Here is a 16,772-nt window from a genome sequence, read left to right as displayed (position 1 = left end):
TTACCTTTCAAGTTGAAATATAATTAGAGTAATTTCTGAGATTTTAGTCAGCATACCTTAAGAAATTTGTGGACAAATACAGAGTTCTTCTAAAGGGAAAAAGTGATCCTTTCTGATGAATTAAAATTTGTCATTGTTTTATTCATATAGTGATTTGTTTTAGTGCTGTATGAACTTCAGTTATTATCCTATTAATAATGAAGGTATGTGGAATGTCACCAGGAGCTTCAGTCTGGAAGAAACTGAACAAGTCTGCATATATATGGCTTTTTAAAAAAGTCTAATCTATATTCTATTGTGCCAGAATGCAATTTGATCTGTGCATGTTTACTCAAAACCATTCTTTATACTTCACATACTGTATTACATTAAAAATATGAAGGTCAAAAGGGAAAAAATATGTACCATTTGGATCCCTCTTCCAACTATCCCCACTATAAGATGAAAATCCTGAAATTTGATGGAACACTAAAACAACCAAAAAAACACCTTGAGTGTAATGTTTCGTACAGCAATTCTTTTTACTCACTCTATTTATATTGTATCAATATTTTAATATAATACCATCTACAGCATTCAATAATTCTATTATGTTCTACCCAAAAGATGCAGGCATCTTTATGATAGTGCTTAAAGGGCCATTGCACCTATGTACCTCTGGTGCCTTTTGATCTGATTTGGAAAAATTAGAATAGCTTTCCCACTTCCTGCACTACAGTTTGCTTACACTGGAATTTACACAATGTCAACTGTTGTCAACTGATAAATCTGGAAGGCATCAGATTACAAAAGCTCTTCTGGAAACAAGTATCTTGCATCTTCTATCTTTATGACTTAGAACCACAATTTGGAATTTTTTTAACCTCTTCACCTCTCCCATTAAACTGGCTATGACACCACCACCAACCTCTTACAGATTATAAATGACTTAGGAGTTAACTTGATTTCCAAATAAATAATGCTGTGATTGCATGTCTCTCGTTCATGTACTTTCTTTTGCTTTCTACAAAATCTAAGGTTTCTATTTACAATATTTTTTCTACTTCTTAGAGGTAAAAAGCAAAGATATTATTACAGCATTTTGCATTTCACTTCTCATCTAGTATTGAACATATTTACAATTATGCTTGTACAAAACTAACATTTTGGAAACTGCACTCTTACATGTGTTTACCTGAGAGTAATCTCTACAAAACATAATGGATCTTTATTCTGAATAAAAATGCATGGGGTTGCTCTGTAAGTTTACTAAATACATCAACAAATGTATGCTGAACTGGTAAAGTAAATTTAGGTGTAATAGTAACCTCTGCAAATATTTCTAGACTCTCCATCCCCCCCCCCCAAAAAAAAACAACATATGGGGGAAAGGACAGTTGTTGTTGTTTTCCCATGGCTTCAGAATTTACCACTAAAACATGCTGTCTGAATCTGGGCAGGGGAAAATAGCAGAAAGAACTTTATTTCAAGCTATATTTATGCAGTAACAAAACCATCCCCCCCCTTACACTCCTATTTAGAACAGTTTTGGACTTCTCAAACTTTACAATTAGTAGTAAATTAGCTCTTCTACCCACCCCCGATTGTCTCCCTTTGAATCTACTATTATGACTTAAATCAAGAAGTCTCTTACCTTCTTCTTCACTTTCGTGTTCCAATACTGCATTTTCTTCTTCAAAACTTCCAATACCTGATTCAATTTGAGGGGGCTGATGATGTTGCTGGCTGATCTTGCTGCGAATCAAGTTAATTTCCTTTTTTAGAAGCTTTGCTCGCTTGCTCCGAGACCCACTGGATTTCATTGCACAAGTGAGATCAAGCTTTTCTAACAATTCTTTCAGCTGCTCTTCCAAAGACATGTGCACTCTGTTGGCAGGATTCAGTAACCTATCCACTGAATTAAAACACAGGCATTTTACAATAGTTTTCTATAGCGGAAGGAACAGCTTGACTCAGCTGCAACACTGATACGCAATAAAACAAAAACTGCTACTTTAATTGACTTACACTGCAAACACTGAAGTAGCATCTTACTTTAAACTAATACAACAGAGACCTGAAGTTCTACCTTAGTTATTGTTTTAAAACATGAAATCTCCCTATGCTTTTGCTGCAGGATTTTGCTGGTATATAGCACCAAATGGAATGATAAGGCTTTGACTTTACATTTCAGATTCAACCCTTGGCATATCTCAGGAACTTTTTTTTACAAGACTTCACTTAGTCAGATAATACTGCCATTCAACAGGTAACTCTGAGTTCATCTGGCAATCAACTGATTTAATATATTAACTTCATATCTTGATTGCTAGAAAATTCATTCCTCCTGCAGCAATCCAATGTGGAGTACCGTATTACTAACGACAGCATCACTTTTCCGAATCCAATTTACAGACATGAACCACATTGCACATGGACTTTTACTCCTGAAGGCATAGCACAAATAGCTGCCACTTACTCAACTACAAGGTAAGGGCTGACCAGATCTAACCTCTGCTTAAAGATAATGCTCAAATCAGCTTTTTTTTAAACCAGTCAAAAAATTGTTTTCTGTATCACTCATGCACAGCTTATTCTTACATCTCAAAGTAACGTATCACTTCAAATTTTCAGCATGTGTCATGTGGTGTTAGAACACACAGACTGTATGCCTGTTTATCCAAGATACTGAGCATCCTTAAGCAAAGCCCCTCCTCCTCCCATTTTACTTTCATACTACAAAGCTCTAGCAGTAATGGACTCCAGCCATTGTATTAAAAGAGAATGCCATCCATTTCTGGCAAAGACATTTGTATCTAATTCAATACAGCCCTGAGTTAAGCTGAAACTTGTTCCAAAAATTATGAAACATTAAAAACTGGTGGGGGGGTTACTTAATGATGCAGAAAATAATTTATTTTCTGAGAAAGGACTGGTGGAATAATGTAAGATGAATAAGGCCATCAATAATTCTCTATACATCTACTAAAATGTATTAGTGTGAGCTGCCATTATGCTTTTGTTTTCCACCATTATTCTAGTAGGAATTCGTACTATTTGTATGAACTGTTTCAATGGCAGGATCCCTGGGTTCATTGTTGAGCCTTGAGCAAAAGAATGGTCTTTTCTGAAATGTCATTGCAAAGTAATTGATAAATTATTACCACAGTAGTGTTGGTACGCACACCGTATTTACCCAAAAGATAAATTAAATCCTAAATTTAATAATATAAAATATTAATATTAATATTAAATTTAAGGTAAGGAAGAATAGACAGGAAAATTAAATCCCTCCGGAAAGCCCACCTTCTCTGCGTTGTAAATTTAGGGTTACCAACTCCAGATTAAAAGAATCCAGTGCAACCATATCCCTTACCCAATAAATGTGTGTATGTAATTAATAACCTATTAAAATTATCTGTAAAATATGGTGCCCCATTTACTACATCACTTGATCCCCATCTCCAAGCACCAATCATTCTCTTTTATACATATAAACCAGTCTGGGATATATAGACACATTCTTCTCCAACAGAAAAAGCAGTAATGAAATAAATAAAAGAAGGATGAAAATCTGGGAAAGAACAGTAGGAAGGGAAGGGGAAATAGATATAAAAATACAGGAAAAGGTAATGGACAGTGAAGAAAAGAGGAAGAAGTCACATTTAAACATTACAAAAGCACTGAAGATGTTGCCTAGCCTGGCAATGAAGTGTCTGCAAGAAAACAAGGCTCAGAGAGCACCAAGGACTCCACATTACAAAAGCGCTCCATTCATCAGACAAAAGCGCTCCATTCATCAAATAGTCTCTTCCAAGCTCCAGAATCTTCAAAGGGATTCAAGGTTCAAAAGCACTATAACACAACATAACATACACATACTTCAAATAGTGTGTCATCTTTTCCTTTTTTTTTCTTTTTAATAGCAGTCCTGCATCACAGTTCACTTTTGAAATGCAGAACTACTTTTAAAATAATTTGCAGTATGGGATTGTTGTTATATAGAGTTAATTAAATACAATTCTTGCCACATGCCTAAAAGTGTGCATTTACTGTGTTGGATATACATGCAAACAACAATGTGTGTTCATACAAAAACTTGAAAACATTGCTTCAATATTTGACTTTTATCTCCTTACCATCTTCCCAGGTAAAAGGTGGAGGAGATTCAAGTTTAGGCCGTTCAGGTAAGTGCATTCCAGTTTCATTATTATATCCAATTGCTTCAGCATCTCTTCTAGCTTGTCTCAGAACAACCCCTCCTTGATCTCTTAACCGCACGGCGGCCCTGTAGAATATTGTATCTTTTGCATTGTACTTCATACAGTTCTCAATAATAAGGTCGAAATCTTCTTCAAACTCACTGAGATTTTTATAACCTTGGGCATCTAACCGTTTTCTCATAGTAGAAAAATCCATGGGATGTTTGATGTGATCCAAATAATCAGGAACCTGAAATACAGTTTTTAAATGGTAGACATGTAGATAGGATGGATATATAGATAATAATGGGAGTGCCTGAAACAAAAACATGTGTTTTGTTCCATGCACAGAACACACTGTAGCTCAGAAGTTCAGTCAGACCATTCTAGGGATGGTGGGGTCTCAATCCAGTTGAACTAAACCCTGCAAGATGTCAATCATTCTGGGATTTGGCCAAGACAAATCTGGAGGGGCCTTACAGGGTAAGCAGAACAAGGCTGATACAGTCAGGAACAGAAATATTGCAACAAGGGTAACTGTTTTGGCAATTCACCTCTGTATACCACCACACTGAAGTTGAAAGGAAACACACCCAGACGGGAGCAAAGTCAGGACTTTCAGCTGTAATTCAAGTGGTTTGACAAAAGTGGGGCACTAACCATTCAGGAAGTATAGCCGGTGGCATACACACACACCCATCGTTGGTGACTCATAAGTAATGGAACAAATGGCTGACAAGCAACTGCGTGGCCAGGTGTGGCTGTTTCCTGGGTACCCCATGACCAATCAAACAGAAAAAAGGCCGGAGGTGGCTCTGAGCGTTACATCTGCATTTGGTAGTTGTTCACTGGAACTCTCAACATGAGGTCCAAAGAGGTGTCCATGAGAGTGAAGGAGGCCATCGTTAGGCCGAGAAAACAAAATAAACCCATCAGAGAGATAGCAAAAACATTGGGAGTGGCCAATACAACAGTATGGAACATCCTGAAAAAGAAGGAATTAGCTGGCAAGCTCAGCAACAGCAAAAGGCCTGGAAGACCACAGAAGACAACTAAAGTGGGTGACCGCAGAATTCTGCTCATAGTAAAGAGGAACCCTTTCACAACATCTGGCCAGGTCAAGAACGCTCTTGAGGAGGTAGCAATGTCATTGTCAACATCTACAGTCAAGAGACGGCTTTATGAATGTAAATACAGAGGCTTCACAAGGTGCAAACCACTGGTAATGCTCAAAAACAGAAAGGCCAGATTAGACTTTGCCAGCAAACACCTAAAAAAGCCTGCCCAATTCTGGAATAAGATTCTTTGGACTGATGAAACCAAGATTAATTTGCACCAGAATGATGGGAAGAGAAAATATGGAGAAGGAAAGGAACAGCTCATGATCCAAAGCATACCACACCATCTGTCAAACATGGTGGAGGCAGTGTTATGGCACAGGCATGTATGGCTGCCAATGGAACTGGGCCACTGGTGTTTACTGATAACCTGACTGCTGATAAAAGCAGCAGGAAGAATTCCAAAGTGTACGGGGCTATATTTTCTGCTCAGATTCAGCCAAATGCCGCCAAACTGATAGGACGCCGCTTCATATTGCAGATGGATAATGACCCAAAACATACAGCAAAAGCTACCCGAGAGTTTCTCAAGGCAAACAAGTGGGATGTTCTTCAATGGCCAAGTCAGTCACCTGATCTCAACCCAATAGAGCATGCTTTTCACTTACCGAAGACACAACTGAAGGCAGAAAGACCCACAAACAAGCAGCAGCTGAAGGCAGTTGCGGTAAAGGCCTGGCAAACCATCTCGAGCAAGGAAACTCAGCATTTGGTCATGTCCGTGGGTTCTAGACTTCAGGCAGTCATTGACTGCAAAGGATTTTCATCCAGGTATTAAAGGTGATCCTTATGTTTGTAATTATGCTGTTTATTCCATTATGTATGAGCCACCAACGATGTGTGTATGTGTATGCCACTGGCTGTACTTCCGGAATGGTTAGAGCCCCACTTTTGTCAAACCCCTTGAATTACAGCTGAGAAGTCCTGACTTCGTTCCCATCTGGGTGTTTCCTTTCAACTTCAATGTGGTGGTGTACATAGACCAAATGCCAAAACAGTTATCCTTGTTCCAATATTTCTGGTCCTGACTGTACCATCTTTGCCCCATCTCCTGTCTTCATCTTCCTGGTCTGTGCACCTGCCCTCACTCCAGTCTTCCCTCCCCTCCCCTTCCTTTAGCTGCATATTGGCATTGCTCTTGTCGCATCTAAATTCAAGGACCAAATTCTTAACTGGTCAGCCACCCTCCCCAAGTTTCCCATGCCTTCCTTTCCTTTACCTACTTTAGTTGAGTGTTTCCACCTGAATAGCCCCCCTGGTGCCACTCATGTCCAACTAGTCTCCCCACCCATCCCACAATCTTCCCATGCTTTCCATTTCCTCCCTTAGACCCTGCCTGCTACCTCACTCCACTGACCTTCCCTTTTTCCTGCTGCCCATGCTCTGGACAACCATCCATGCCCAAACATGCTTGTTTCAGTCTGGGCATGGGCCATCCAGAACTGCCAGTTTTATGCATAGAATATTCTGCACATTCTTATATGCACTTTGAATAATACACTAAAATTCAAAATTTTGTTTTGAGAAGTTGCAACAGACGGTAAGAAAATACTAAGAAAAAGCAAAATAGCCTGGTTACATTATAAAAATAAGTATGAGCCATACAAATATGGTGCGTTTGTTGACAACTTGAACTTAGCTTTCACATCTTATTCTATGCATCCTATATTTAAATGCATCTTTTTATTTCAAAGTGAGTTTAGCCTAACCAAGTTAATTTTAACGTTTAAGCCAGGACTTCCAGGGAAGAAATAGTGGAAGATGGCTCCACGTAAAGCAGAGGCTGACGACTGTGGCAGAATTAACAGCCAGCGAGTAGACCAGCTCTTTGTAATTCCTCTCTGGACAAAGAGAGGATTTGAGATCGTCCACAAGCATCCAAACAGTTGCTCCCCGCGAGGAGATTGCAGGACAGCCGTCTCAGCAGGTTTAGAGCTCTGGGAGACGAGGGAATAGCCATCTTGCTCAAACCGAAGTTGGCACCTCAAAAGGACACTGGGTTCGCATACTTCCTTTTCTAATCACTTTTGGAAATTACTTGTTAATTGCTTTTCAGCTATTAGAAAACTTTGGATTGACAAGTTTTATAGCACCGGGTGAGTTTCCTTCAATCCTTAGCGAAAGAAGTTTTAAATACAATTTTTTTTTTTCTGGAATAAATAGTAAAAGGGCAATTAAAACTTTGATTTTAGAAAGTTACAGACTAAGGGTCCAGATAAATTGAAATAAGATTTTGGAATTAATTAAAAAGAATCCTTCCTGTAGGAAAATGCTTTTCTTTTGAATTCTTAATATATATATATATGCATATACATATACATACACACACACACATAAACATAATAAAACCTTAAAAATTGGACACTAGAGGGAACTAGAAGGAATTAAAGATTACAATTAAAGAACACTCAAACTCAATTTACTGATACAGAATGAAACAAAATATTTTAACGTTGAAGGGTATTTTTGAACAATGGACCCAGAAGTTAAATTTAAGAGTATCTGCCTCTATAGACAGACTGTGTTTAAAAGATGCTATGGCAGAGGAACAAGTATTACCTGACACGATTGAGACTGATTTGAAAGTGGATTTAAAAATGACAGGCTACATGAATGACATGGAAAAAGATGTTACACTGGACATACAAAAGAAACTGGCTATTTCTTAATAATTAAAATGGATATATATATAACAAACCGAGAGAGTGACCTAGATAATTTTCCTAAATTGGATTTCCAAAAGAAGCTTGTTAAAGCTTTAAAGAATTTTGTGAGAAGGGGCAAAGAAAAAATGAAAAGAAATCAAGTTCTAGGACATTATTTGAAGGACTAAAGATCAAGATTGTTAGAAGCAAAAGGAAGGAATATAAAGTTGGTTTATTTGATCAAGGTTAAGACAGATATGTTGTTATCTCTGGTAACCCAATGAACTTTGGCCGACATCAGGACTGAAATAATGAGGTGTTATGGATTTCTTTATAGATAAGAGATGGGACATGGGAAGAAGAGATCATTTCTTCTATTTTAAGAGAAGGTGATTTGTTACTAAAGTTATTTATACTTGTTGTGATGAAGGGGGAAGTCACTTCTTTATATATTTCTCTCTCTCTTTTTTTACTATATTGTTTTTTCTTTCTTTTCTACTTCTTTTCTATTTTTTTCTTTTTTCCTTTCTGCACCTTCTATTTTTTATTCCTTTTTTTTTAATTTTGTATTAGTTCAGTCTGTTGTAAATCTTTAATAAAATTATTATTAGAAAACAGCATATAAGCCAAATAATCTAGGACTGCATATTTGAATTGATCTTTTCTCAGATTTTAATATTGTATGCCTTCAGAATTTATGTAATTAATGAAGCAATTAACCTTGTTTCTAAATTTAATGTAGTTAAATTATATTTTATTTATTAAACTTTTTTTCCAGTCAAAACAATGGCAGATTGTTATATTTGTTACATTCTGCTGTACCAATGGAATATTAGGTATATCAGAAACATTAAAGTTTACCTCTTTAAGATTCACTGGTTGAGCAAATATGCGAGCAGAATCCTTTTCCTGTAGCTGGTCCAGTACTGAACGCAATAATACAGTAAATGGAGTCAGTTGAAGCTCCATGGCAACCTGTTCCACTTTGATCTGCACAATGGAGGACAATTACAATCTAGCTCATCATCAAAATATGATCACTGGCTACTTTATTGCTATAAAACCTACATTTAATAAATCATGATTAAAGCTCAAACCTAAGAAGAGTTCACTCAGTGATAAATTCTACCATTATAATGAAACTTTCACAATGAGTTATAGGCACAGAAATATCCATATGTGCATAATTTTACAATAGCACAGGAAAATAAAGATAGTAACATAATTCAGTTGTAGAAAAGGTTTACTTTACATTTACTTGGTTAGCTCAGAGTTTAATTACATGCATTGTGGGTGCATTTGATCATATAAATAAATTCAATGGTAGCAGTTAGCAAGAAAGATTCTTGAGCCTGGTAGGAGAAACAATGAACTGTCTGACATGTAACTGTAATGTGCTTTCAAAAGATTCAGGAAGCTTCACTGTACTTATCCTTGGTATAACCCTGTAAAAAGGAGAGGAAGTCTGATGTTCATTTGTTTTGAAAGCTATCGATTCTGTAACATAATTTAACAAAAATAACCATATAATGGTAATTATCTTATTGGGTATTAAGATTTCCCATCCTTTTCCAGCATATGATGATGTTTTCCTACACTTTTAAAAACAGAATTGGAAAAATAAACATGATTTATATCTTAAGTGTTACACTGCTACAGAAATCAGTAATATACACAGAATCTGTTGATGGAAAAAAGATTCATTCCTTCTTTCTTTGAGAATAGGTTATTATAATCCCAATATTAACTAACTGTAACCAAAATTCAACTTTATTAGAATTATATAGATTAAATCAAACTTAATTCTCCAAGTGCCAATCCTTTATGTTGTACCATCCATACACAACAGTGAATCCCTAAAGCAGCAGCGAGGTAAGCAACATTATGCAAAACACAGAAAGGAAGTAACATATAGTAAGCCAAAGAAATACCAACATATACTTTGTCATACCTTAGTAACTTTGGAAACCATCCCTGGAACTACCAGGTCCATATATCAATTCATACATTGTCTTTTCTTTTCTAAACTTGTCATCTGTTCTGCCCATCTTGAGGAGCTCATTAGTTCCAGCCAACCATGACATCTTCCACTTTCCCCTTCCTCTCAGCCCATTAATTCTCCCTACATTCATAAATATACAAGTAGTCCTTGTTTAGCGACTGCCTTGGACAGCGACCATTCAGTTACAAAGGTGACGAAAAAGTAACTTTGCAATCAATGCCCTCATTTACAACCTTCACAGCGTGCGTTTGCCATAACATTCATTTAGTATGCCTTGTCCTGTGCCTGACTCTTCCCCCAGCCCCCACAGAGCAGAGAGATGGTCTAAACAAGCTATCTCTTCCTGAGCTGCAGGGCATCCCTAAAAAGTGCTAATTACCTTAATTAGCTGGCTGGCAGCTGCTGCCTGAAATTGACAAGACCCTAATCAGTTTCACACTAAAGGTTTTTGTTTGCCTCCTAGGCAGCTGGTAGCTCACAGTGGCAAGTGTGCTAGGCAAACAGCCGGTGCTACCACATTCCTTTCGATGTATATTCCCCATTGTATGCCCGCTTACTCTCTTGTAATCCCTTCCCCTCTAATGAATGTAAATAGAAAGACTATTTCTCTTCTTACTAATTATCCCAGTGAGGCGGCAAGCATTCCAAAGGGCAGGGGAATGGGGGAAAAGGGCTATAAAATTTGCCCTTTTACCTGGCTTCTGTGTGAGTTGAGTTCTGGAAGCCTTCCCAGCCATTTGGGCTCACCTGGCTGTTTGCATTTGTATTCTATTGATGTTGTAAAGCAAAGGAAGTAGAATTGTAAGCACAGTTGTAGTCATGTGATTTTTCACTTAGTGACCATTTTGTTTAATGACTAAGTTGCTGGTCCGAATTGTGGTAGCTAAACAAGGACTACCTGTAGTTAGCTAACAATGTGATCTTTGTTCATTCTCTCTATATGATCAAATCACCTCAATATACTTCTTTCATACTGGTCGCTCACTTTTGTTTTCAATTGATATTAAGCCCTCTTTCATTCTTAACTTTATCTCTTCTTAGTTTACCACACACACTTAAGTAATCTATTCCCATACATTCAATTTATTTTTAATCTCTTGATCTACCCAATTCTCATTTCCTTATAACAAAATGGACAGAAAGATATTCTTTACATATTCATTTTGGTTTCTTTTGACACTTGCTCCTCACAACAGACCAGTAATTTTCTACTAGCATTTTTATGTTTTCCCATCTTTGGTAAAAATTCTACCAAGGTACACAAATTCCTCTAAATGTCCTAGTTTTTCACTATGTATATATAATTTGCAATTTTTATTGCATTTTCCCTATCAAATGCAACCACTTTGCTTTTCAGTTGATTTTCAGATCAATGCTGTACACAATCTAACGTTTGCTAAAGATCATTCAAGTTCTTAGTCAATAATACACTATCATCTGCACACAAAAGTACACATACATTCACTTCCCAAACCAGCACATCTCTAATGTCACCAAAAAATATTCCTTATATATTTGTTCATAAACAAACAGCCAAGGAGACATCACAGATTCTTATTTTATTCAATGTGAAATAATTCATTAAACATTCCATTTATTCTCATGGATACTTTTACTTCCACTATATACTGCTCTTATTGCATTTAGCAACCTACCTGCAATTCCATATATGGGCAAAAATCTCAAAATTCAAGTCAGTCCACCTTCTATGCTTTCTCTAAATTAACAAACACACAATAATTTATCACATTCACACATGTTTCAACGACTTCCTGAAAGCAAAAATCTGATCTGCATGTACCCTTCCCAGCATAAAACAAAGCTGCACATTCTATGTTTGTTCACTGTCACCTCTCATACCTTCTTGTTCAGAATTCTGCCCAGAGCCATCCCAGGCACACTGAAGCCCCCCGTACTTTTGAATTTATTCATTATCTTTCCATTTGTACAGGTGAACAGTAACAGTATTCTTTCAAGTGTCAGGCACAACGGAAGTCATCATATGTCTGTTAAACATATTGCACAGCCATCCATTAAGCAAACCAATAAATTTAACATTTTTGCAGTTGTACCATTTATACTTGGAACCTCAAAATTTTTCAACATTTTCACAGCATACATCACTTCTCTTTTATAATTCTTCTGGACATTAACACTTATAACATTTGTTTCAGTTCTACTCTCATATCTATACCCATGAAAATCTTTCAAATACCCCTTACAGCATTCCCTCACTTCAGTTTGATCATAAATAATTTTCTTAGTTTTATTTTCAATTATGTTCACTCTCCTGTATTTCCTCTGCCACTTCTAATCTTGATTTTTTGCCTTCACTGATTAAATTCTTTGCAATTTCTTGTCTCTATTCATATTACATAAACATTACTTTGCATGTATCTTTTTGTCATCCATAGCTTCTTTCACTTCTTCATTCCATCAAGCATCCTTTTTCATATTTTCTACGGGCATGTCTACATACACTTCTATGGCACTGTGCACCATACCTCATTTCACTCTGTGCCAAGCAGCTTATATACCTTCTTTCCATTTCCTATTCATCCTGTTTGGAGATTACACATGTTTCTAATACTTGCTATACAGGACTTATATTTTCTCTTCCTGTATTCATTTATATTTTCATTTCTGCTTCTTTTACTTCTTTCCTTTTCTTCTATGTCCATTTTTCTACCCAATCTAGTCTTAAGACACAGACACACACACACACAATGCTCTTTTTACATTCAAAACTTTTCATCACCCTTGTATTTCTCAATAATTCTCTTAGCATTTCATCAAAACCCATCAAGTCATTCATGTGTTTAGATTAATATTCATTCCTTTCCCATGTGTATGTAAAGACTAATGATTCAACCCCAAATTCGAATGAGACTGACCTTTAAAAACAGACACACATCAGTCACAATTCTCATTCCTTTTTGGCCCAAACAGCTCAATCATCTATCCTATACTCTCACATCTTGTTTTAACTATGCTAAATTAGAACCAATTTACCAAACCAGAAGATAGCATCCTGGGAAACTTTGCAAACCATGGAAGCTTGGTTACTGGTGAAAAATGAGAGTGAAGAGAAATTACTAAGTTGAAGAAGAAAAATAGAAGAAATAAACTGCAGCTTATAATTACTTTTTTTCTGAATAAATTTTAAAAGATGTTCGTTTTCAAAGGTTTGTTGCAGGGGAAGGTGAAGTCACAGCATTAGCTATATATCAACTATCCCTCAGAATCTTGGAGTCAGAATTTGAATGTGACTAAAAACACTGAACTGTTCACACACCAACACAAATCGAAAGAGCTAATACATGCATTGCCAAAATAAAGGATTTTATTTATTTATTATCCCTTTATTTTTATAAATAACTCAAGGCGGCGATCTACTTAATACTCCTTCCTCCTCCTATTTTCCCCACAACAACAACCCTGTGGGGTGAGTTGGGCTGAGAGAGTGTGACTGGCCCAAGGTCACCAAGCTGGCTTTCATGCCTCAGGCATGAAACTCACAGATTCCTGGTTTCTAGCCCAGCATCTTAACCACTGGACCAAACTGGCTCTCTGATAACCTATTATTTGAAATAATGCTGACACAATAATTTGGCTATTTTTCAGTTTACATTTATTCAATGTTCACAGTTTCTAGAGATCTTAGGTAGCAGTTTTTCACAAGCTCTAGGCCACCGCTGCTTGAACTACTCGTTTCAATGTAAGAAATTTACATGGAGATTTTTTAACAAGGCACTGGGAGTCAGGTGGCATAAATTTAATAAACAAACAAACAAACAAACAGGAGTGCTAAAAAAACTAGAAACTAAAAACATGGTACAGGTAGACCAGGGCTGACATCCATTCATTCAGCAACCTTTCAAAGTTATGGTGCCACCGAAAAATGGGCATACCAATTCTCGAAGCTCTGGCCATCACACCACCCTGACGTCATGTGATCATGATCGAGGCACTCAGGTGCCCAGCTTGCAATTGCAACATTGCAAGAAGCCGTGGACACGTGGTCACCATTTGTGACCTTCCCTGCTGGGTTCCCACAAGGAGGCCACACCCAGCCTCCCCCAACTTGCACTTGGCCTGCACCAGGCCTCCCAGGGACTGCATCAGCCTCCCCCACTCTTGCAGCACTCCCATGCTCCTTACCTGGGACTCCCACTGCTTCCCACTTAACAACCTGCACATCTTGGCATTATGATGGCAACTGGGACTCTTGGGATTGTTGTTGCTAAGTGATGCGGTCACATAATGTTGCGCTTTATGACTGCATCACTTGACAAAAACAATCCCGGTCCCAATTGCTGCTGTAACCTGAGGACTACCTACTGTATTTATAAAGCCAAATGTCACACTCAGACGGAGTGTTTTGTCCTAGGTATGTTCTATCCCATGATAGGAGTTATCATGGGATAAAATATACTTAGGACAAAATAGTCCCTCTGTGCTTATAAGGTCAAATATATAAAGAAAAGGAGTGGGAATTTGAAACAGAATCAGATCAGTGAAGTAATACTACTATATAAAAATAATCAGGAACCAGAGATCTGTATCAATCTTATAGTCAATCAATATGTGGAAATTCCAGACAAAGCAACAAATAGGCAGCAATAAACAGATAATGAAAGATAACAAGTCCCTGGACTTAAGTATGTGTGTGTATATTAGCATACATAAAGACTTCAGGGAACTAAGAAATTTGAGAATTATGCTCAGAATAGGTCAAAATGAAGAAAACAGTAAAGATGTTTGAACAGCAACATAATTCTGAGTTGCCTGAACTGTTTTACTAGAAGGTAGGCTGTCAATGACAATAAATAATCAGACGTACTATCGCAATGATCGCATGCTACTCTGAATTCTGTGACTACTTAGGAAAGCATGAGTATTTCAGGATTGGGACAGTTTCCTACCAGAATACCAAATAGACAAATCCAAAGATTTCCTTTATGGTTTACTGGGAGAGTGTTGTTTGAAATTATATTAGTGATATCAGATGCTAATACCTCTCTGGGAAATTTGCTTCAAGCTGATTTTGGGGAGAGTGCATACTTGTCTAATTCTATCCACAATGAAATGAACTATTCGCCTATTTTTTTTCCAACTAGTTACTTCAAAGTGAAATGGAAATTCTGTACAGGAAGTTTTAAAGCAAAATATTTATCACCAAAATACTTGTGAACTGAGCCTACCAGCCTATCCGAGCAATTCTTTAAAAGTATTTCTTGAACTTGGATTTGGGCAGAGTATCATAGCAGCAGATTTGCTGTATTGAAAGACATGGGACACAGATTGAGAAGCCTAGATGAATTATACAGATACTTTCCAAATTCCTGAAGTTAGGACAAGGGCTTATGTTTCTCTACAGTGCCAATCTTAGAAATAACTAATGTTGAACTGTGTTTTACAAACATGCTTCAGCAACGCAATAGGACACAGGGTTCAGTCTTTCTCTGGAGATGGGCTTATTCCTTCAGAAATGCTCCCTATTACGATTATTATTACTACCTGAACTTCAAGTATAGTAATTAAATATAGTACAAAGAAAAAAGAAAAAAATATTGGAAGAGTGGACTTGGTTCCCTGTGGTAATCACAAATGAGCAAAATTAGCCTACTTTCATGAAGGTATCAATCGACTGATTTGTTAATAGGAAAAAAAAAATACTACTTCCACTTCAGTTTAGCCTAAGCACTTAAAGAGGAGAAGGGCTATTATCTTGGACTGCTGGGTTAAAAAGGACAGCACAAGAACAGATGAGCAGCTATTTCTACAAAGTCATCAAAAGAGGACATAAATGTTCCAATATTGCTGTACCTTCCCTCCACTACCCTATAAGGTAAGTCATTAAACCTCACTAAGCTGCTTGCTATTACTGTAGATATTTTGTAAAAGAAAAAAAAATCTTCTCTCCCATCAAGGGAAAAACAGCCCTATCAGCTATACATTTTAGTTGACTAACAAGTCCATGTGAAACTTAAGATGAATAACCTCAGACAAAACCTACAGCCTTACATACCTGTTCTCTTTTTAATTTTTCTCGTTTTCGTATAAGCTCTATCAGCAACCGTGCTCTTTCAAGATCATGACGGAGTCTTTGCCAGTACTTCAATTTCTCCTTTAAGGCTTGTGTTTCTTCATCATCTTCCCTCTTAAGAAAGAAAAAAAAGTTATTTATATGTTAGTTTAGTTGTAACAGTAATTAGGTAGTTAGTCTACTCTTAACTCTTAGCAAATATTGCAAATACAACTGTTAGTACATTTAGCCTATAAAATCATTGGCAATGCTGACAGGAATGCCTTTTCTTCTTTGTGTAAAACTTAACAACTTAATTTTCTATTTACACTTTTTAATTCATATTTTTTAGTCCTCGTGGAAAACACGAGCACTCACATAATTTATACTATCGGTAATTATACTGATCCTGGATACCTGTAGCATATATTATCAACTCAAATAATACCAAATAATTTAATCGTATTTGGAGTAAGGAAATAAAAGTACCTGTTGTGTGTTTCTTTGTGACTGCAAACTGGACTGCAGCCTCCTCAATAAAGGAACACCATTTCTGGACAACCTTTTAAGTAGCCAATAACTGTGGACTCTTTCTACAAATTGCTTCTTTCGCTGAATCGCCACCTGATTCATAATTTTATTTAATCTGGAAAAGGAGAGAAGGAAATAGTGATAATATTTTCAAACAAAACACTGGACATATTTTTAATTATAAATCTGACTAGATTTTATTCTTCTTTCAAAAATATTCCAATACATGAACATCTTTACATGACCTGGTATTCAAAGAACAACGTT

At 36.8% G+C, this 16,772-nt stretch overlaps 1 protein-coding gene across 3 annotated transcripts in view; it reads right to left on the bottom strand.

Annotated features, from left to right (window-relative positions):
- BRD1 (bromodomain containing 1) overlaps positions 1-16,772 on the bottom strand; it is a 48,337-nt gene that overhangs the window by 20,406 nt on the left and 11,159 nt on the right. For all 3 annotated transcript variants that reach the window (XM_063307939.1, XM_063307940.1, XM_063307941.1), the window contains exons 3-7: positions 16,464-16,620; positions 15,978-16,109; positions 8,806-8,934; positions 4,119-4,431; positions 1,634-1,894 (exon numbers count right to left, since the gene is read on the bottom strand). In XM_063307939.1, the coding sequence (XP_063164009.1) occupies positions 1,634-1,894; positions 4,119-4,431; positions 8,806-8,934; positions 15,978-16,109; positions 16,464-16,620 (992 nt within the window). The remainder of the gene's footprint in view (positions 1-1,633; positions 1,895-4,118; positions 4,432-8,805; positions 8,935-15,977; positions 16,110-16,463; positions 16,621-16,772) is intronic.

This window comes from Candoia aspera, chromosome 7, assembly GCF_035149785.1.
Source record: "Candoia aspera isolate rCanAsp1 chromosome 7, rCanAsp1.hap2, whole genome shotgun sequence".
Taxonomy (NCBI): domain Eukaryota; kingdom Metazoa; phylum Chordata; class Lepidosauria; order Squamata; family Boidae; genus Candoia; species Candoia aspera.
This window is presented reverse-complemented; position numbering and strand designations above follow the sequence as displayed.